This window comes from Miniopterus natalensis, chromosome 2, assembly GCF_054644295.1.
Source record: "Miniopterus natalensis isolate mMinNat1 chromosome 2, mMinNat1.hap1, whole genome shotgun sequence".
Classification (NCBI taxonomy): domain Eukaryota; kingdom Metazoa; phylum Chordata; class Mammalia; order Chiroptera; family Miniopteridae; genus Miniopterus; species Miniopterus natalensis.
In genome coordinates, this window is record NC_142082.1 from 17,229,833 (window position 1) to 17,251,047 (window position 21,215).

Here is a 21,215-nt window from a genome sequence, read left to right on the forward strand (position 1 = left end):
AACCTTCAGCCTCTTGCACCGGGAAGGTGTTGAATGAGTTTTACTACTTGGAAAAAAGACTGAATGAATGTCTCAATTCCCTGTCCAATATGCTCTCTTTCACGGGCTGTGGCAGCATTTCCTTCTGCTTTTTGTCTTTTTTCTGTCTCTTATTTACTCACAGTGTATTTACATTTACTTTGGGCCCTCAGCTTTGCACCAGAGACCAACCCATCCATGTCCACAAGGTTTCTCCTCACCTGGGAATTACAGGAGCGTGTGAGGAGACAGTAAACAAGCTAGCAAACCCGTAAGAATGGCTTAATCTTCCCACTAAACTTTATCTGTGCTAAATACGTTCCCGATCTCTTGGGCATTGGTGATACTCAAATAAGATTTGCATATCAGTGCTTTGTCATATAAATGCATGACGTTAAGGTATCAAATGACTTGGCCAAGATCACAGAGCAGTCTGCAGCAAATGTTTAGCACTTAATTACGTAATTGTCTTAAAATGATTTTTTGTAAGAGCGAGTCTGGAAGGGCATTGTGTACTGATCTACCTCATTTCATCTTCTAATTGGACAATTTCAAAAGCTTTCTAAGTAGCCTCTTGACTCTATGTCTTAGACGTTAGGGTCCATAAAAATCAGTTATATTAGAGATTTATATACGCAGGCTCCCAGGCCTGGAGCCCAGAGATTTTGATTCAGTAGTTAAAATGTGGGCCCCAGAAATATTTATTTAACATCCCTTGTCCCTGAAAATGCTCGTGCAGTTATGCTGAGAGAAAGAATGCTCTGATCGTACCCTGAAATTCATCCTCTGTCCTGGCCCCAGAGTTACCTTTCTAAAACATAAATCTCATCATTTATTTTTTCTGCTTAATAACTTTTATTGGTCCCTGGTGGTTACAGGATAAAGTCAAACTCTGGAGCATGGCCTTCAAATCGGTTCAGTCTGACCCTGCCTATTTCCTAACTGCCAAATGCACTCTCCTTTCCCACACACTATTCATCTGCCATGAAGCTTTTGCTGTTGTTTCTTGACTGATTTTGTACGTGGGACGGCTTATGCTGGGAAAGCCCCTTTTCTTTCTCTGCCTGACATTTTCTAAGATTCGGCGAACAGCTCATCTCTTACGTAGCCCATCCTCCTCATCTTTTCCCTGTCTGCAACTCTTTCAACACTTTTCATGTACAATGTAGTATGTTATAGGATTTTAAATGTTATGATGTGATTTCCTGAATTTGATCCCTTCGTGAGTCTTCCTTATAACAGAATCTTCAAGGGCATGAATCATTTTTATGGTGGGTCCAGTGTCTGGTTCAATAAATATTTTTGGAATGGATGTACCTACCTGCATTCATGTGTATAACTTACCATATAATTTAAGCCATCTTCTAGGTACAGTGTACAGGATTTAAAAACATAATTGTTACTATCCAATAGTTCATTGACTCAGGGGAAAGTGTCTATAGGTGAGCCTAATTGCATTAGAGAGTTCCTGCTAGGTGCCTCTAGAAGGAAAACTGACAGGAAGTGAGGAATGTTTCCTCCCCACCTAGACCAAGGGGCTGAGGTGGGGAGGTAGGAACAGTGGGAGTTCCCATGGAGACCAGACAGAGCTGGTCAAGCAGGACAGTGAATACCTCAGGTGGTGCCTTCATGAGCGTGGTCATCAGAATGTCCTATAACATTCACGTTTGAAGCCTGACATTTTAAGCGTTCAGTAAGGTCTTCTTAAGGACTCTCATTTACAAAACATGACCCATACTTTCCCAGTCTCCCACTCTCATCCCTCCTAGCCATAGTGGCCCCCAGGCAGTGCCTCTGATGAAGGCTTAGACTGGGAGATGTAGGTTGAAGGAAGGGCTTTGATCTGGGCATTTTTGAAAAGGTGGGTTTAATCCCAGCATTTTCTTAGACTGAAGGGTCCTTTCATAAACAAGTTGATTTCTCATATCATGTCAATACAATCTAGAGGACTCATCCCACCCCCGCCCCAACCAGCTGATGTTTCCTAGGCCCAGCTTCTTGTGAATCGGGAAGACACATCTGGTTATTTTATGAGGAAGAAACAGAAACAGTAAAGAAGATGATGAATCATGTATTCAAAGCCACTTAGGGAATCCAAAGTAGAACTGTGTTTCTAAATCTTCCATGGAAAACTTCTAAGAAGCCAGGGATTCTGTTCTTTTCCCACTGCCCCATCCCAACATCCTCTTATACAGCCCATAAACCCCCTCATTTAAGGCCTTGTAAGCACTAGAGAAACACTTTGGGGAGAGATAGCTAATTCTGTGGAGGAGCTTGGGACTAGAAATTATAATCACACCGTTTTACCTCTACTAAAAGACTTTCTCTTCCATGGCCTCCAAATCTGGCCCTAAAATACGGAAGAGCATGCTAACTGTGATCAGTTGTAAAAAGTGATAATTAAATGCAAATAAACATGTTGTCATACTTCAAAATTAGAAAATTGTCAGAACATTTTCCCAAACTGTTTTATTTCTTAAGAAAACAGTTTTCATGAGATGAACACACAATTCTTTGGCAGGGTTTAGAGGTGTTTTTTTTATTGTATATTTGAGCAAATGAGGCCCTTCATTCATTTCATTCTTAAAAGATCTGGTCTTCCTCTGTCCGGGTCCCTTGGAAGTCTCAGTACCAGGATGCTTACAGGGGACTGATGCAACTCTTGGCCAGAGGTATACATAATCTGCCCGGTGATGCCCCCAGCTCCTGGTCTGTGGTTCTCCAGGAAAGTGAAGTAACAATTTCCCCACCCCCTTCCCCAGCTCCCACCCACACAGGAAGTCCAACAGGAGAAAAGGCATTGCTGTGATGTGACTGAGGAGGCTGATCCTTTATCTCCACAGAGGCTGAGTCAGTTCTGGAATGATGCCTGGGGTTTCCCCAAGTCTCTCAAGCATCCTCTGAAACTCCTCCTAGATACCAGGGGAGGCTGGAAGGCAATAGAAGCCATGGGGTTTGGGCTAACCTGGTCTCCAGGAATTCTGCATAGACTTGCTATGTCTTTGGAATTAAGGACATTCCACTAGGCCGGAGCTGAACCATCTCATGTGTGAGAGTGGCAATTCAAGAATAAAGCAGGGGAGGGGAGAGAACAATCTTTTATGGATCCCTCATTGCACGCCCACACCTGTGCTTGGTGCTCCACACTCTTTCACTTATTCCTCACTGCGGCCCTCAGGGTAGATTATTAGTTTCTACCTACCTATAAGATTGTCTTACTAAAAATCCTATAACTCAAGTGCTGGTGACAGAATTCCAGCCACACCCGGTCTCTCTCCACAAAGTATGCTCTTTCCGCCCAGCATGAGTGCAGTGGTTGAGGGTGAGGCCTCTGGAATCTGGCATGGTCTTAACTGCATTAAGCCTTGGTTTCCTCACCTAGAAACTAGGGCCAGTGGATTCTACCACTGAGGGTCATACAATGAACAAAATTTTTTGAAAAATGTTTGGCATGTGCTTGGCACATAAAAAGCCTCCAGTAAATGCTCACTATTATTATTATCAAACTGCAGCACGAAGCACCATGGCTCTGAGGCTGCATTGAACCAGGAGCCAGTACATCTAGTGTCTTAACTAGGATGCAGGCTAAGGCCCTGTGGTGGGTTTGAAAATATGTCCACAGATTCTTTGATACTCCCTAGGAGAGGAAGGGCCTTGTTCCCATTCCCTTGAGGCTGAGATGGACTTGTGGACTCTTCAACTGTAAAGTGGGGGTAACAGTGCTTGACTTTGGAGACTGGGTCATAAAAATGCCCTTCACTTTCCTTCTTGGCCACTTTCTCTCTCTTCAATCACTTGCTCTGGGGAAGCCAGCAGCCATGCCGCAAAGACACGTACCCATGGAGGAAAGCCACACAGTGAGGAAGGGAGGCCTCCGACAGAGCAGAGCAGCCATGTGAATGAGCTTGGAAGTGGATATTCCAGCTTAACGTAAGCCTCAGATGACCACAGGCCCTGCCAACACCCCGGCTGCAACCTCAGGAGAGGTCCTGACCCCAAACCACACAGCTGAGCTGCTCCTGAATTCCTGAGCCACAGAAACTCCGAGACAGCGAATGTTTGTTGTTTTAAGCCACTGAGTTTTGGGGTAATTTGCTATTTAGCAATAGATAAATGATAACAGCTACCGTAACAAAGAGACATAAAAGTACAGAGGCTCAGACAATCTAGTTTGTTTCTATCTCATGAACATTCCAAAGAAAGGAGTTGGTTCTGCTGGACGAAGCCATCAGAGACCCACCAGGCTTCTTTGCTCTTGCTGCTTGGCCCATCCTAAGATGTATTTCTGCAGTAGAAGCAGGCTTACCAGGTGTATATCTTATGTTCTGACCCAAGGGAGGCTATGAAGAAGTGGAAGGACAGCATTTTCTTTGTGAGATTTCAAGCATTATTTTTGTTTCCTTTGCATTGTGAGGGCTGAGTCACATGGTCACATCTGTCCACAAAGGGATTGGGGGAGGGGTTCTCCCCTGGACAGCTGAAGCTCAGGGCAGTTGTGTTAATAACAGGAAGAAGTGGAGAATGGAATCTGGCGGACGCCAGGCCAGCTGCCCATGTCCGAGGCCTGGCGCTGGCACCTTCTCTGTGACTTCCAGTTATTCACCTCTCTGGGGGCTCAGCTTTCTCATTTATGAAGGATTAGATACAATTGGTGGTTTTCAAACCTTTTTTTTTTTTTTTTTTAATAGAATCTGTTTTATTAAACAATACTTAAAAACAGAAGCTGCACATATAAAAGACATAAAAATAGAGCCACCCTGTTTGAATCCCGTGGGGTTTCTCTCCCTGTCCTCTACATCAGTGGCCCCGAGAAAGCTATTTTGAAATGCTGGAGCCCCGTGAAGCACGATCGGGAAATCACCCAGTGAGAAGTTCTGGATTCCTTCCAGTTCTGGCGTTTCTGAGGCTGTGATCATTCACCTGTGTGCCCTGAGCTGGGCTGGGTCACCGCCTTGTCTTGCTTGGCAACGGGGAGCTTGTGGTTCCTGGCATGCACTGGCATAGGAAAATGAGTGAACCGGTGTCCAGCCTCACCTCTCTTTCTTTCAACCCTTTCCTGGTCTTATGACATACCTCTCCTTTCTCCTAATGCAAGTGAGCCCCCCCCCCATCCCCATCCCTGGACTGGGGCCAATGGGCCACTGTGGAGCCAAGAAGGAGTATTTTGAGTTGCCACTGCAACGTAGCCTACTGCTCAGTGGGGACATGGAGGTTCTTGGATCACACTCTGTCTCCCTCCCAGGCTAATATTTTTACCACCCCTCTTGCCTTGTCCTCTTCAGGGTTGTCATCGGCCTCAACTAGGATTAGGAGCTCAGGCTCTGTCAGGGTCATAGACGGGGAGTGTGGACTAGCCCAGCCCTGGCCCAGTTTGAGGTGAACTGCAGGGACCAGAGGAGAGACCCGTCCCCTCTGATTTTTCTCTTCCCTGGTTAATCTCAGAATTCTCTGGAATGCAGACTGCCTCAGGCTAAGTTGCCTATGGGGACGGGGCTCCTTTCAGTCTGCAGACTATCAGAAGCCAGCTCCTGCATGGTGAATGGTCCCCTCCGCGCTTCCTGAGGACAGGGCTGGGCCTCTTTCCACTTGCCTCCAAGGGTCCTTCCTGAGAGATCGGCTGTGCCAGCCGCCTTCACCCAGCCTGGCTCCAGATGCTGAACGAGAATTTGGCAGACAATTTAAGTGTCTGTTCAATCAGAGGAACAATCGCAGGCCATTTCAAAGTCCAGTGACTACTGCCCACAAACAGAACATTCTAGAATGTCTGGGAGCAGGTTAGGAACTGGGAAATGGTCAAGGAAGGTGGATTATTCTGGGCTTCTCCAGATGGAGGAGTATCTTAAATTTCTGGGTGAGACATTAGAACACAGTGGTGGGGGGTGACTTACCCCAGGGCCTGCAGCAAATGATCTTAAGAAGTAAAGCAAGATCCCTGTAAGAAAATAGGTTGTGACTGGTAGTGATGAGCCGAGGAGCAGGCTTTACCTTATCCGAATGGGACAGCCTGCACTGACACTGCCGCCTGCAACTGTGGGCTCACCGTCCCCTCCAACTTTGTAAGAGGACCTGGGAACCCAAGTTCTGTGTAACATTTCCCAGTTACTGAAACACTGCACAGAGCATGAAGCGCCCTTGGCTGGAGGGTTCTGCTGCCAGGCTGCTAGTTTGCGCCCTGGTTGACCGACCCTTCCTCCCCATGTGTGCGTTAGAGATGAGTTCCAGCACTTTCAAACAGTGGCTAGATGGTCACAGGGAAAGGTCTTCATGCTAGTCAGGGGGCTGGTATTCGTTTCCTGTTGCTGTTGTAACAGATCATCACAAACTTAATGGCTCATACAATGCAAATTTATTATCCTACAGTTTCATAGATCAGAGGTCTGGTTTGGGTCTCACGAGCTAACATCAAGCCCTGTCAGCAGGGTTCGTTCCTTTCTGGAGGATCCAGGCAGAATCTAGTTTCTTGTCTTTTCCAGCTTCCAGAGGCCACCCACATTCCTCAGCTGGTGGCCCCCTTCCTTCAAAGTCAGCAATGGGTTCCATCCTCCTGTCAGATCTCTCACCACAGCTTGAAAAGTTTCTCTGCATTTAAGGGGTCCCATGATTGGACCCACCTGACAATCCAGTGTAATCTCTCCTTTGCAAGGTTGTAATTTAATCACAGCTGCAGACTCCCTTTTGCCACCTGAGGGCGTCTTTAAAGGTTCCTGGGATTAGGCTCTTCCCTGAACTTTTTGGCTTTTTGCTCCTTCTATCATAGGACAGAAACCTGTAATAACAGGATTTATCTTTCCTGATAACCCAGCACACTGCTCTGTTCAGGCTTCCTTTTCTTAAGGGATTGTTTCTAGCGGGGTCCCTTCGGTGCAACCTTGCCCAGCCCTCACTTTTGTCAACATAGTCTTAGCTGCTGGTCTGGTTCCAGCTCCATCTGCTACCTTGGGGCTCAGAAGCAGCAGTTTTCTCTCTGCCTCTCCCTGTGGAACTTCTCAGCTGGGGTTCCTTAAGGGGGGGCTGGTCGGTCAGACTAACCTTCCTCCCTCTCCCCAGAGGCAGCAAAGGCTCCTGGGGGCCTGCCACAGGGTCTGAGTCAACATCACAGAGGCTGAGGCTGGAGGCCCCAAGGGCACGAGCAGGGCGGGATGGCAACTGAGTTGGGTCACAGCCCCCAAAGGGCTGGCTGCAAGCACAGGCTAAATCCAACAGGAGCACATTTATTTCTGTTCATTGCCAAGTCCTTTGCTTCAGCTCAAACAGGCCACTGCCCCCAAGAGCAAGAAGAGGGAGACTGGACACTTAACCTTAGTTTTAGCAGGTAGAGTGAGACCCACTGTGACAGGTGTCACCCTCAGCCCCCTGGGAGGATGAGACTGATTCTATCTGTGTGATGACTGGGCTGTGGACCCTTCTTCTGTCCCTTGAACCATCTGGGTTCCTAACACACGCACGCACGCACTCACAACCTTAAGTGGTGGCGTTAGAGGGAGGCAGGGCATTGCAGCAGGATGTGGTCACACACACTGATTCTGGAGCCAGGCTTGAATCCTAGCTCTTACGGTTTCGAGTGTCCTGGGGAAAATGACATCGCCTCAATTTCCCTGTTCCTAAGCAATGACCATTGCACCTACTCCACATGGTTCTTGTAAGGATTAAATGGATTAATATCTGTAAAGACAGAGAGTCCCTGGGCATAGCCATAATATGGCTTTGTAAATAATAAACATGGATAATCTGCACTGTGAAGATAATCGGGAAGCTGGTTCTTTGGTCAAACGTACTTTAGTAACTCTAGTTCTCTACTAGAAGTGAGAATTAAATTCTCAAGTTATTCAGCTTGAAAGAAACTGAGGGGATTTAGCACATCCAGACTGCACAAATGTGGCTGTGACCGTAGGTTACATTAATAGGAACATACTTGCTAAACTAGAACAACTAGTCAGTCCCTTGCAGAGCCTGAGTTATTTTGGGGTTCTTTCTGGTTCTACCCAAATCCTCTTACCCACAGTTTGGACAGAGAATCAATGCATTTTAATTAGAATCAACATTCTTAATGAGGGCCTCACTCTATCCCTTGATAAATTTGACCCTCAACAGTAACCAAGATTTGAGGCCCCAGCTGAGAGATCTTGTTGGCTTCCCATCCTATAGGTCTAGCTTGAAGCAATGCAACCAGCTCTGGTTGCCACAATTAGAAAGAGATGCCAATGCAGGCAAGCTGGGGAGGAAACTTGAAACTTGACAAGTGAAGACTCTTGGAAACAGCCAGAGCCATTCGGTTGGAGGCGGGAGGACACTGGAGAGCCATGAGAGCTGGCTTCAAACCATGGGAAGGGCTGTTAGGACAGACTGAGAGAAAAAACTCTTACTAAACACTGACTATGCTCGGAGCTGTGTGTCTCATGTCTAATTAAATGCCCACAGCAACCCTGTGGAGGCAGACAGAACTCCTGCATGCAACCAGGTGGGGAAGAGGTGGCAGATGCCCTGACCGCCACGTGCTCTAGCTGGTGGCTCGTGGATCCTCTAGCTTCGCCTTACTACTGCAACGACTGCACGATGTGTGTGTTACATTAGGAGCTTTCTAATATTCAGAGCTGGTAAAATGATGCGGAAATTATGTGGTTGTTCCTTACCATCAGAGATGTCCAAACAAATGCTTGATGACTATCATCAAAGATTGAAAAGATGACTTATTCATGTGTTGGAGTGGAAATGGAACCTCTGTGAAGGAACCATCCCACTTGGAGGTTCTGAGTTTCTGTACTTTGGGATAGGATATGCACTTCAGATATATTGTGATGGCTTTTGCTGTATTTTCCACTCCCGCTTCCATCCCATCTCCTTCTCCCATTTAGCAGGTATTCTGTTCTGGGAACATGCCTTTTTTAAAAGGAGAGATTTGGTAGCTGGCAGTTTGGCACTTGGGATAACAGAAAGGCCCCACTCCTCTCTGGCTGTCGAGTCTAATGTTTGAATAAGTTTACTAAGGAGATGGTGTTACACTCCTCCGAGGCAAACCTACAAAGATTAGTGAAGGAAGCAATTAAATCACGTTCCCTTCCCTCCCCTCCACTTCCTGCCAATAGGAAAACCCAAACCTCTGAAGGTAGGATTTAGGCTGGGATTGGTTTAAGATAATATTCTATCCCATCATAGTGGGCAATTCCTGTAGAAGTCAGGTTGACCTTTTGAAAATAAAGTTGTCTCTCTTACACCAGCGGTGGGGAACCTTCTTTTCTGCCAATGGCCATTTGGATATTTATAACATCATTCGAGGGCCATACAAAATTTTCCACTTAAAAATTAGTTATGAAAAAAGCTCCGAGGTTTATTGAATTTCCAGTCCCGCCTGCGGTTGCCCTGGCAGGGCCAGACCAAATGATTTCTTGGGCTGTATGTGTTCCCCACCCCCGTCTTACACACTCGAGTTTGTGAACAGAGACCAATTTGAAACGTGGGAGATGAAGGGTGTGCCCGCTGAGAGGCTACACAAAAGTGGTTGCAAACCTGAAGTTCTCGGTCCTCTGCTGCCCCTGCGTGGACATAGCTGGAAATAGCTCAAAATTTCACTAGGCAGGACTGTGAAATTGAATTTGGGAGAAACCTCCCCTAAGCACTGGTGGTGGAGACTGAAAGGCTGGTGAGGGCTGTGGCTCCCAGGCGGGAGGCAGGAACAGGCAGGAATTGCTGCTGTCCCCAGCGGGTCTGGGGTTCTCAGGTGAGAGGTACGCAGCTCAGACAAGCTGTCAATGACTTCAGGAGGCTCTCTTCTTGTTCTCCATCTTTATTTTTCCCCTCAAGACACCTGGACCCAGCAAGCGAAGGATCATTTGAAGACTCCCAGCCATGCACCTCTGCAGATTTGGGCCACAATCAGCACCCGTGGGCACAGCGCCAGCCCTCCCACACCTCCTTGTCCTGTGCTTGGAGTAACAAGTCTGTGGGTTTCTCCCTCGGTTTCACAGCTTTTCATGCCACCTCTTCACCGGCTGTCTCCACACTACCATCTCCACGCTCCCTACACGGTCACATTAATGCCCGCCACATCCGACTCCCTACACGAGCACAGGACAGAGATGGCCCTTTTGTTCTGACAAGTGAGAAAGGGGAACGCTGGGGCACAAAGAGGGGAAGGGGCTTTGAATGACTGGGGGGCGCCCTGGCTGCAATCCAGCAGTGCCTGAATCCCAGGACCGACTTCTACCTGCAGCCTAGTTGCTTCCTTCCCTGGTCAGCTCCCTCCTGGGCATCCATCACACTCCCCATCCCAACAAGACAAACAGCAGTGGTGGGACCATGCCCCAGCCCTCTCGCTCTCCAGCCTATAGGACAGGATGGGTTATCTGGGCCTCCAGACACCCGCCTCCTGGGCCTCCTCTCTCCATCCGGGAGCCAGGGACCCAAGCACCTGGCCTGAGCTCCCTCCCGCCCTCATGCCTCCAGACCCCGCCGCAGCCTGCGGTCCAGGGCCAGGAGCTGCCTCAAGAAGCCCCGGTTGGGTATGATGCCTCGGTGGTCCTTGACTTTCTTGATGGCCTCCACGAGGGTGAAGTGGTGGCACAGCATGAGGTAGGCCAGCACCAGCGTGGCAGATCGGCTCACTCCCACGGCACAGTGCACCAGGATCTTCCCTGAGGACAGACACGAGGCGCTGTGGGACTGTTTGCAGTGGGTTGGAAGAGGCTGGGGAGAGGGCTATGCATACAGCAAGGAGGAAGACATGAGTACAGGGGCGCAGAGACGGGGGTGCAGATGAGTGGTAGTAAGGATGCAGATCCCCAGTGAATTCTAGACAGAATGAGATGGAGGCACGCAGCAGGCCAGTGTCCATCAACACAGAGGGCTCAACGGGAGAGACTCGTAAGGAATGCAAACCCGGGCCCTGCGCAGAGTAGGGCCTCAGTTGCTGTGTGCTGAGGGCATCAAGGGAAAGCACCCTGAGTCTAACCTGGCCCCTCCTTAGTCTCCCCTGCCCTTCCATCTTGCTATTTCTTTTTTCAGGGGGAGGTGTTTAATATATTTTTTTATTTATCTACACTTTTTTTCTGATCACTAAAGCAAGACATGCTCAAAGTAGAAATAGCTGGAAAGTATGGAAACATGTAATTTAACAAAAGACGGAAAATATATCACCCATAATTCTACCACCCAGGTGCAACCTGCCACTCTCTTAACATTTCAGATTAGTTCCTTCTTGGTTTTTTACTGTTTTTACATTATTTCATGTTTTCCTTTCCTTAATATCATATCTTGAGAATTTTGTCATATTATTAAAATCTCTCTCCCCACACCGGCACCCTCGGGCTTTTCCCTAACCCAACATCCACAGCCCCTTCCCTCTTTGCTCTCCCCTCCTACCTCCAGGCTGGCTCAGTGCCCTGTGGATGAAGTCGGCAGCCGTCTGGAAGTGGATGCTCATGTCAAAGGCTGGCGAGTCGTGGGCCTCAACACCCAGGTAGCGGATGCCCAGCCCCTCGTAGGCCTCATGTGTGCCTCGCCACCTGCTGTGCGAGGCATTGAGGATGTGGGTGATGCCCAGGCGCCGGAGCTCACGGTGGTTGTTAGCTATTTCCCTGCATGGAGTAGAGGTTAGAGGAAGGGTGGGGAAGCAAGGCTGGGGGGCAAGAGTCCCTGTCTGTGCCCTGTCTACTGTCGAGCTAATGTCATTGGCCCGAGGCCTCCACTCTGCTTACTGATGACTCAGAAGGAAGGAACCAAGATGGGCAATGACCTGGAGTCTTGCCCTGGGGAGATTTCGCCTGGAGAAGAAAAGACTAAGGGAGGTATGTGTGTGTGAATGATGCCATAATAAATACTGAAGAGCATTTCCAGGCTGTGGCATTTTACTTGATCTGTAGGAAGGATTTACTGGCTCTGTACTTCATGCGAGAAGTCAGTACTAACAGTGGAGTTCAAAGCATAACCTTGGGAGAGAGTAATTTTCCTGTCACCGAGGAATTCAAGCAGAGAGAGGTCAGTGTGGCCTGGATGCAGCAGAGGGACTGGGATATCAGATGGGACATCAGATTGGACCAGCTTGCATTTAACATCCCCACTAAGCTTGAGATATGATTTGACCCTTGCTCCTGCACCTGACTTCCCTGTTACTTTATACTCTCACTGGCACCCAGAATCTTCTCTTGCCAGTTGTTTCCTGCTCACATTTACCGTTTTATGATGTCACCTTTAAGTGTTCATGTGGCCTCTACCCCTCAGCTTAGTGGCAGACACCTCTCAGTGAGCATGGTCCTATCTCAGGGCAGATGCCCTGTCCAGTGCAAACTTCTTGAGGAGAAAGAGCACTGAACTCGAACCTCCAGGTCCTGGCTCTGCTACTTACGACCTGTGTGACCTTAGGCCAATCACAACTTCTCTGAGCTTCAGTTTTCTCGTCTGTAACCTAGGGTTAGTGGTGCCTACCTCTCAAGGCTGCTGTGAAGATTAAGAGAGTAAATGCATGTGAAAAACTTCTCGTATACTATAGAGCCCTTGAGAGGAGAGAGAGGGCCTGTGTTTCCTCCGATGCTCTTCCCTCTAGAGTCCCATGTAGCAAGACCTCTGCATACACTGCAGCCTTGCTTGGTCAACCCTTCACTGTCCTGCCCACTGCTGCTGGCCCCCAGTGACTACCTTTTTTTCAGAGCCACAACATAACAGATGGGAGGTCAGATAAGTCATCTATATCGGGTACAGAGCTTTCAATAATAAATTTTGCTAAATATGCCCGGCCGGGCGTGGCTCAGCAGTTGAGCATCCACCTAGGATACAGGCAATCAGGGTTTGATTCCCGGTCAGGGCACATGCCCAGTTGCGGGCTTAATCAATGACTCTCTCATCATTGATGTTTCTGTCTCTCTCCCTCTCCTTTCCTCTCTCTGAAATCAATAAAGATATATTTAAATAAATAAATAAATAAATAAATAAATAAATAAATAAATTTTGCTAAATAAATGGCATATTGAACAGCATCTTTCTGTCCAGAGTTGGGCAGATCAATAATCCTGCCCAATCCTCCCAAACCCTGCAGCCTCCACTCTGTGCCCAGGCACCCCCACCCCTTGAACCTCAATCTGGAACCCACAGTACAACTCAGTGCCTCTCTGCCACCCTTCTCCTTCCTTTTTGCGCGCGCGCGCGCACACACACACACACACGACTGGGGCCCTGGTTTGCTGGGTACGTACTGGTCTCCAAGGTAGAGGCCTGGCCAGACCTCGTCGGCGTGGTTACAGGCTGTCTTGCCTGTGTAGAGAAGCCTCTCTAACTCAAAGACATTGAGGAAGGGATGTTGAACACTTGGCATCTCCTCCAAGGCCCCTCTCGTGCGGACAGGAGACCGTGAGCTACCCCGGGAGAAGCGGGCCATGAAAGTCATGGAGGCCCAGAGCCAGTTCCCAGGGCACATCTTAGAGGTGGCAGAAACTGTGGCAGCTGCCCGGGCGGCTGCAGTGATGATGGCTGGGTCTCCACGTAGCTGTTGCTGGAAGAGGAAGGGATGTGAAACACACCTGAGGGCGTCCAGAGCAGCTGCTTCCCTTCCTGCCAACTGGGCTGGGCCCTGGGGAGAAGATTCTCCAGGGAGGGAAGGAAAGGCAGGCCTGGCCCTGGCAGAGCTTCCAGTATTATCTTCTCCTTGGGCTGCAGCAGCTCCAGCTCTGTTCTCTGCTCTTTTGGTTCTGCCACACAACGAGGTGGGAGAGTCACATGTCCTTGTTTACAGGGAGAGGGAGCTGCCCAGCTGCCGGTTTCTGCTCCAGCGCCCTACCCCCACTCCCACCACATATACACAAACACACACACAAACATTTGGTGTTTGGGTGGCAGTGCCCATGCTGGAGCTCTTGCCAGCCCGAATCCGGTCTCATCTGCCTGGGGCTACAGCCAGAGAGGCTAGGGAGTCGGGGTAGGAGGCAGGGATGGTTCTCTTTATTCAGGGAGAATCAGCAGGATGACAGCGGCAGCTGGGGCCAGGACATATGCCGAACCTGCCTCCTCTGGGGCCAGAGAGGTGGGCTGCCTTACCCCTTCCCACCCTACCACTGGCTCAAGATAAACCTGCTGTGGGAGGTGTACGCTGGGGGATGGGGTGAGTGGGAATCACAATGAAGGGGAAGTGTAAGTTTTTGAAGGCTACTTGCTGAATGCATGAGCGGATGAAAGAAGGCGCCGAGCTATGTGCACAACCATCAAACTACCCTCTATCGATCAGCATAAAAGATTAAACCTCATCTCTAACGTGAGAATTTCTGAGCGGAAGCAGGGCTGGAATATTGTGTATGTGTGTATGTGGGAGGGTGTAAGGGGAGAAGAGAAGGGGCAGGAAAGGGAAGAAGGAAGGGTCCTGCTCCCCAGGGGCTCAGAGGCTGCAATCACCAGCCCGGCTGCTCTGGGAGGTAGGCCACCTCCTAGGCCGCATGGGCCTAGCCTCTGACTCTCTGGACAGCAGGCCCTCCTGAAAGGGGGACCATGTGCTGAGCTGCAGGGCTGGGAAGGGCAGCCTGTGAGACTTGCCCTGGGATTTTCAGGCAGAGGGGAGACTGTGGCAAGAGTGGGCCCTTTCATACTGTGGCCCTGCCTGTCCGTAAAGGCAGGAGGGCTGTGGGCAGGCTCCCTCTCCCACTCCCTCCCCGGTCTTCAGCCCCAGAGCCCTCCACTGACGGTCCAGCAGCGAAGGCCCCCTTTGTCCTGCCCACATTCCAGGCCCCCACCCCACATGCTCCCTCCCGTCTTCCCCCCAGGCCAGGAGAGACCACCACTTGCAAGGTGTGGGACGAGGGGTACTAGAATAAGGGCTGGTGAAACCAGACTGGATTTTGGGGTGTGCAGGGAGAAATTTTTTCAGTATCTGAGGCAGAGCACAGAAATACAGCCTTGTAGCCAGCAGCACCACCACCATCATCATCACCACCATCTACCTTGTCTCCTCGGGCCCAAAGGCCCCATCACTTTATTCCCAAACGACGTTTTTTGGAAGCAGAATCTGTGCCTGTGGGATGCTGAATGGCGAAAAGGAACCGGGCAGGAAGCCCCTCCAGGGGGCTCTGTTCCTCCCGGGGGTGGGGGAGCAGCCCCACTCCGCCCCGGGATACACACACCCCTTGCATTCCGCGCCCCCACCCGCCGGCGTCCAGGGCCCCGCGCCTGCCGCCCTCCCGCCTGCTGTCGCGGTTGTAACAGGTTCGTGGCCGTCGCCCAGCCCTCGCCAAGCCAGGGCGGGGGCGGGGGCAGGAGGGCTCAGCCCGCAGCTCCCGGCCCCTCCCCACCGGCTGGGAGGGCGACCCCCGCCCCGGCCCCGGCCCCGCGGGCGCCCCTGTACCTCTCCGCGCGGGGGGCGCTCAGTCCCGGAGGCAGGTCGCGGGCGCCCGCAGCCCCTCGGCCATGACGCGCCTGTTGTCGCCGGCGCCTCCGCTGCCGCGGCCAGACCGCGGGTCCGGTGAGAGCTATTTTTAAGCCATGACACGCCCGTCGAAGCAGGGCTCAGAGCCGCGCGCGCAGGTGACCCCCAGGGACACAGCCGCACGCCCCGGGCCGGAGTGGGACGCGCAGCGCGGGCGGCCCGCTCCCCCTCCGCGCGCCCTCGCGCGCGTGTTTACGGACCAGACCCGCGCCCCGCAGCCGGCGGGCTCCGCCCCGCGCGGGGCTCCCGTGCGTGTGCATTGTCGGAGCTGCGCCAATTACAGGGCGTTTTGCTTCAAGACGACATTATGCAAGTCGTCCCAGAGGGCGCCTGAAGCACACAGGCTCCCGCCCGGCGCGTTCGTTAGTTACAGGGACGCTCCCCTGCGCCCCCCTCGTTCCCCAGGGCGCCCCTCGGAGGCTACAGCCAGCAGCCCGCAGTGTTCACTAGGCACCACCTGTTTCACGTGCGCTAACTCGGGTCATTCTCACGCCAGGCCTGTAAGGTAAGCGGTAGTATTGGCCCATTTCAGGGAGCAGGAGACTGAGGCACAGAGAGGCTTAGCAGTTTGCGCAGGTCACACCTAATCATTCCCAGAGCTGAGCGTCACGTCCCGGCAGCCTGGCTCCCCAGGGCACGTCCTAGCGGCTTTCTAAAGCCTTCTAGCCCAGGGCCACCGCACAGATGGACAAGGCCGTGGGTTTCTACCAGGAAGCCACTTCCCCCAGCTCAGCTCACAGTGAACCCCACTCTCCAGGGACCTCTGAGGAAATTCACGCTTTGCCTCTTCGCCTGTGCTGCCTTTTAGTGATGTGTTTCCTTCTGCTGTAAGCACCTTGTCCGCTCCAAGGTTAAAAATATGTATATATTTTAATCTTTGTTGTTGAGAGTATTGCAGATGTCCCCCCCATTTCTCCCTTCCACTGTGTTCCCACCCCACCCCAGGCTTTCTCCTCACTATTACCTGTGTCCGTAGATTATGCATATATGCATGTGTCACTTTGTGTCTGTAGATTATGCATATATGCATGTGTCACTGTGTGTCCATAAATTATGCATATATGCATGTGTCAGCTCCTGAGACTGTAAACACCTGAAGGCAAGGACTGTGCTGCCTTCCCCGGGGCCCAGCCGTGTGATGGTGGCGGTGGGAAGGATAGTGAATGTGATCAGATGCTGCTGCTGAGAGCCAAGGGACCAGCGAGAACTGGCCTTTGCAGGAGGAAGGCAGGAAGTAGATAAAGTCAGGCTGAGCCTGTTTGGGATGAGAAAGCGGTTTCCACTGTAGCTGAAATGAAGGGTGACTACATTCCCAGCAGGGGCCGTAGCTCAGGTTTTGATCTCTCGGTCGGAGAATGTACTGGCCAAAGTGACAGGATCCCAGGTGAGCTCTGAGATCAAGAAGAGGTTCCAGCATAGACTTGGTTTCCCTCCCCCTAGGCTTTTCCTCTCCCCACTCGGTGTAGAGGGGTGCAGAAGGGGCAACCACGCCCTAGGCACCCCCAGGCCCGTCTCTCCTGGGCTGATCCACCCTGCCCACCCTCTATACTCTGCTGCAGGTTTAAACAGCTCTGTCACCTGAAGATTCAAGTAGCAGAGGACCTATGGTTGTGACTTTCATTTAGCGATGGGAGTGCGGGGAGGGAGGGGCAGAGAAAGGCAGGATGGCCTTTGAGGTGCAGCTTATTGATACTGACTTTTCTCCTGTATCTTCATCTCCCTCCTGCATGGGGAGGAAGTTAAGTGGGTCCTTTGATTAGAGTCAGAATCTGGTTTTTGCTTCAACTCTGATACTTTCCTTCTCCGCCAGTGTGTTCGGTAGCCACTTTCTCCCTGACTGACCCGGGGAGAGCACATCTTGCTACTGTGAATACTAATTTTCTTCTAAGAACCACAGATTATCAAGGTAGCAGATATTCTAACCATTAGCCTGACTTTGTAATGAAAGTAAATTCTAGAGACACTAGTGCACTTATAGGGGAAATAAACCAAGATTATTATTTGCAAATAAAACAGGGTACAAAGGGAATATACTATAAATCTCAGTATTACAAAAAAAAAAAAAAGAGGGAAAGAAAAGAAAAAGAAAAGCATGTATGAATGTATGAATTCGCATTTTGAAAAAGACTTAAGGAAATATGCCAAATATTAAAAGAGGTAACCTCTGGCGATAGTGAGACTACATATGATTTTTATCTTGTGCATTAAACTGTCTACATTTCCCAAATTTTCTACAGTGTAAGAATTCATTATAAATGTCAGTTCTATAAAATTGGTTGAGATTTCCCTAGTGGCTTCTTATGTGGCCAATTTTAGGAAATGTCCCACTCATGCTTGCAGAGAATGCTGTCTCTGGGGATACAAATTTCTATCTTATGTCTCTCCTATATAAGGCTTTAAAGCATTCTAAATTCTTAATTTTTGGTCTTGTTTTACCAGCTTTTGAGAGAGGAATTAAAATCTCTCACGTGTTTGTGGGCTTGTTAATTTCTCCTTCTGATTTGTTAAATTTTCGTTTCTGGCTTTTTCTTAGTAACTTTTTTTTTTTTTTTTTTTTTTTTAGTCAATAGGCAACCTCTCTAAGACTCTTTTTTAAAAAAAAACTTTATTGATTTCAGAGAGAGGAAGGGAGAGGAAGAGAGAGAGATAAACACCAATGATGAGTCATTGATCGGCTGCCTCCTGCATGCCCCCTGCTGGGGATCAAGCCTGCAACCTGGGCATGTGCCCTGACAGGGAATGGAACCTCGATCTCCTGGATCCTAGGTCAATGCTCAACCACTGAGCCATGCCCGGAGGGGCGCTAAGACTCTTTTTAAAAAACCTATCTTTAGTGTATATTTATATATATTTTTCAATTTTAAGTGTAACTATAGACCCCCTATAGCTAGATTTTTAAAATTATGTTAATGAGTGAGTCTGTTTTTATATTTATTCTGATCACTGGTATTTTAAAAATAATTTCTGCCATCTTATTTTGTGTTTCCTGTTTGTCATGCTTTCTCATTCTTTCCTATTTTCCTTTATTTGGATTTATCTAGGGTTCTTTGTTCACTGTACTGAGCTCTGCTTATTTGAAAGTCAACTAAAGTCTAAATTTAATTGGTACTTATACATTTTCCTTGAATAAGACAAGAATTTTTATTTTACTTTCCCTCAGAAATACTTTTGCTCCCCCTCCTTCATTATTAGTATCACCCAGTATGTTGAATCCAGCTTAAAAATTTTTTGTTTTAATAGTCATCAGTCATATTGATACAGTTGTATATCAGTAACAGGAAAGGAACAAAGGGAAGGCCAAATATTATTGTCATTTGTGCAGCTTTTCCAGGAAGCTGCAGTTTAACACTCCCCAGGAAGGGACTGGATAGGGGAATAACAGACGCATGTCCAATAAAGTCTGGGTGACAGGGAAGGTACTTTCATGTCAGGCACACCTAGGAACAGGTCATCTGCCAGAGTAGGCATGGCCACGGCAAGCGTGGGAAGATTGGAGATAGTTAATCTCCTAAACAAAGGAGTGCTCTCTCTCGGCGTGCTCTTGTGCTCTTGTGTTTTCAGGACTCTTGGGACTCTTGTTGCAGGGGGCTCACTCTCTTGGCTCCCCTGCATTCACCCACGTGGCTCACGGCCATGTGGGCCCCACACAATGGACTAACGGACTGCAACTAGCCTAATGCTAAGCCGGACCCAGCTCCACCATGGAACAGAAACTTTGGACGTGGCTTTGCTTTTAGCTCTGCCAAATCCCCATCAGAAGATCTTCCAGGACTGGATTAAGGGATATGGGACTTTGGAAACCCAAGGATGTAAGTCCATAAAAATAAAGCTTTCTACTCCATCTCATCCTTGTGTGGGGGCCTCCAGAAATGCTTTTTCCAGTGGTACCACAAGAACCCCACCCCCACCAGCAATGGAGAAAGAACATCCACGCATTTCTTCGATGACAATATAACACACGTAGGTTAAGTTATCAATGCATTCTGCAATGCTTATTAAAAAATAGCAACCCTCTGCCTACTGTCCTCCATTTGTGTCCTAAGCAAATATATTGAACAATTTCAGACATTTAAAAAAAAATTTAAACCTCTCTATAATGTTCATATTGCTATTTGTTGATTTTTAGTTTTTCGGCATTATCTATTAATTTCGCACTATGAACATTGAGGGTTTATTTCCCTTTGATTCCACCTGCACAAGATTTATGTAAGCAGCCCCTCTCTGCATTTTTCTTATACAACTATGTCATAATTTTATATAACTATTCAGTGTTTAAGATATTACAGCACTATAATTGTTAGTCACAGTTGAACCATGTTGTTTACTATGATTATTTTTCCTTTCTTGAATGACTTTCTGTTTTCCCTTCAGTTAATAATTATTTTTGGTTTGTTTGGTGGCTTAATTTTCAACAAATGCCTCACTAATTCAACCCCACACTGTTTCCCAATTGCCTAAATCTCCTCTTAGTAAACATGGTTATTTTCTCAGTATCTTTTTTTTCCGTAAGTCTGTTGGGGAGCTGTCTGCCTTATTCCCATCTGGGCGGGTGGGTCTGCTTGGAGTCTCCTCTTACTCTCATGCTGGGAATCCCTTTACCTTTGGAAGCCCTGTTCCCTGCCGTCCTGTTTTTAGTATGATGCCACCGTGTTCAAATACGCCTGATATCCTCGCAGTCGAGAGACTCTGGGTTTTCCTTTTTCAGAGAATATGACTTCGAGCTACGCTGGGGAGGGAAGGGGCAGGTGCTTGATTGTGCAGTGACAGGAGGTCTGTGGAGTTTAATTTAAACAGACTTCCAGCCAAGTCTATGTTTTCTGTCCATCTTCACACTTACTTCCAGAGCTACCTACTGTTGTTGCCAGTTCCCTGGCCTTCTGGGTGCTCTGTGGTGTAAATCAGATGGATCATCAATATTTCTCATCTGACTTGCCTTCTGCTTTTCAACACCCAACATTTTGTTGCTATTGGAATATTTCCTGTTCTTTCATTCTGGTGGGTTTTATGTTTTTAAAGAAAATCTTCTGACTGTCATTTTTGTGGGGTTGCAGGAAGAAGCAGAATTACATGCTTATTTTTAATATGCTGTCTTCAACTGGAATGCCAGCTGGTTTTTGAAAACACACAAAAACAATTGATATTTTAATTTTTTAATATGTTTTTATTGATTTCAGAGAGAGGAAGGGAGAGGGGGGAGAGAGAGAGAAACATCAATGATGAGAGAGAGTCATTGATCAGCAGCCTCTTGCACGCCCCCTCCTGGGGACCGAGCCTGCAACCCAAGCATGTGGCCTGACCGGGAATCAAACCACAATCTCCTGGTTCATGGGTGGACACTCACCACTGAGCCACCACGGCTGGGCGATAGTTTCATTTTTTAACACTGAATATTTATTTAGACTTATCAGTATATTTGAACAATTTTTTTTGCATACTCTTGATTCTTTATCCTGTTCTTTCCTTCTAGGTTTATTTATTTTTTCTTATTTAGTAGTTCTTTTTGTAAGGGACTATTGGTATTAAATTTCTAAGTGCTTGCATGTCTAAAAATTTCCAATTTCCCCTGACTTGTAAATGATATTTCTGACTGACTTTAGAAATGTAGGTTCCCAATTATGTTTCCTCAGCACATCAAAGATATTAGTTCATTGTCTTCCAGCATTTATATTTGCTGATGAGAAGTGGTTTTGTGGGTTTTTTTTTTCAGTGTACTTGCCATTATTTTATTGTAATCTGCCTTTTTTTGTTGTTGTCTTTAGAATTTTCTCTTTGTCTTTGTAGATTGCTGGCTTCTAAATAGTAC

At 48.5% G+C, this 21,215-nt stretch overlaps 1 protein-coding gene across 2 annotated transcripts; it reads right to left on the bottom strand.

The window, feature by feature from the left end:
- Window positions 1-9,815: 9,815 nt before the first annotated feature.
- On the bottom strand, window positions 9,816-15,366 carry DUSP26 (dual specificity phosphatase 26). 2 transcript variants are annotated; one of them, XM_087814163.1, is made up of 4 exons: window positions 15,332-15,366; window positions 13,200-13,495; window positions 11,374-11,588; window positions 9,816-10,646 (listed from the first exon to the last, which is right to left on the bottom strand). In XM_087814163.1, the coding sequence occupies exons 2-4, from the start codon at window positions 13,418-13,420 to the stop codon at window positions 10,447-10,449; spliced, it is 636 nt and encodes a 211-aa protein (XP_087670289.1). In that variant the 5' UTR covers window positions 13,421-13,495; window positions 15,332-15,366; the 3' UTR covers window positions 9,816-10,446. The 2 variants fall into 2 exon arrangements, with proteins under 2 accessions (XP_087670289.1, XP_016066231.1); XM_016210745.2 differs by lacking the exon at window positions 15,332-15,366 and adding an exon at window positions 14,931-15,066.
- Window positions 15,367-21,215: the final 5,849 nt, after the last annotated feature.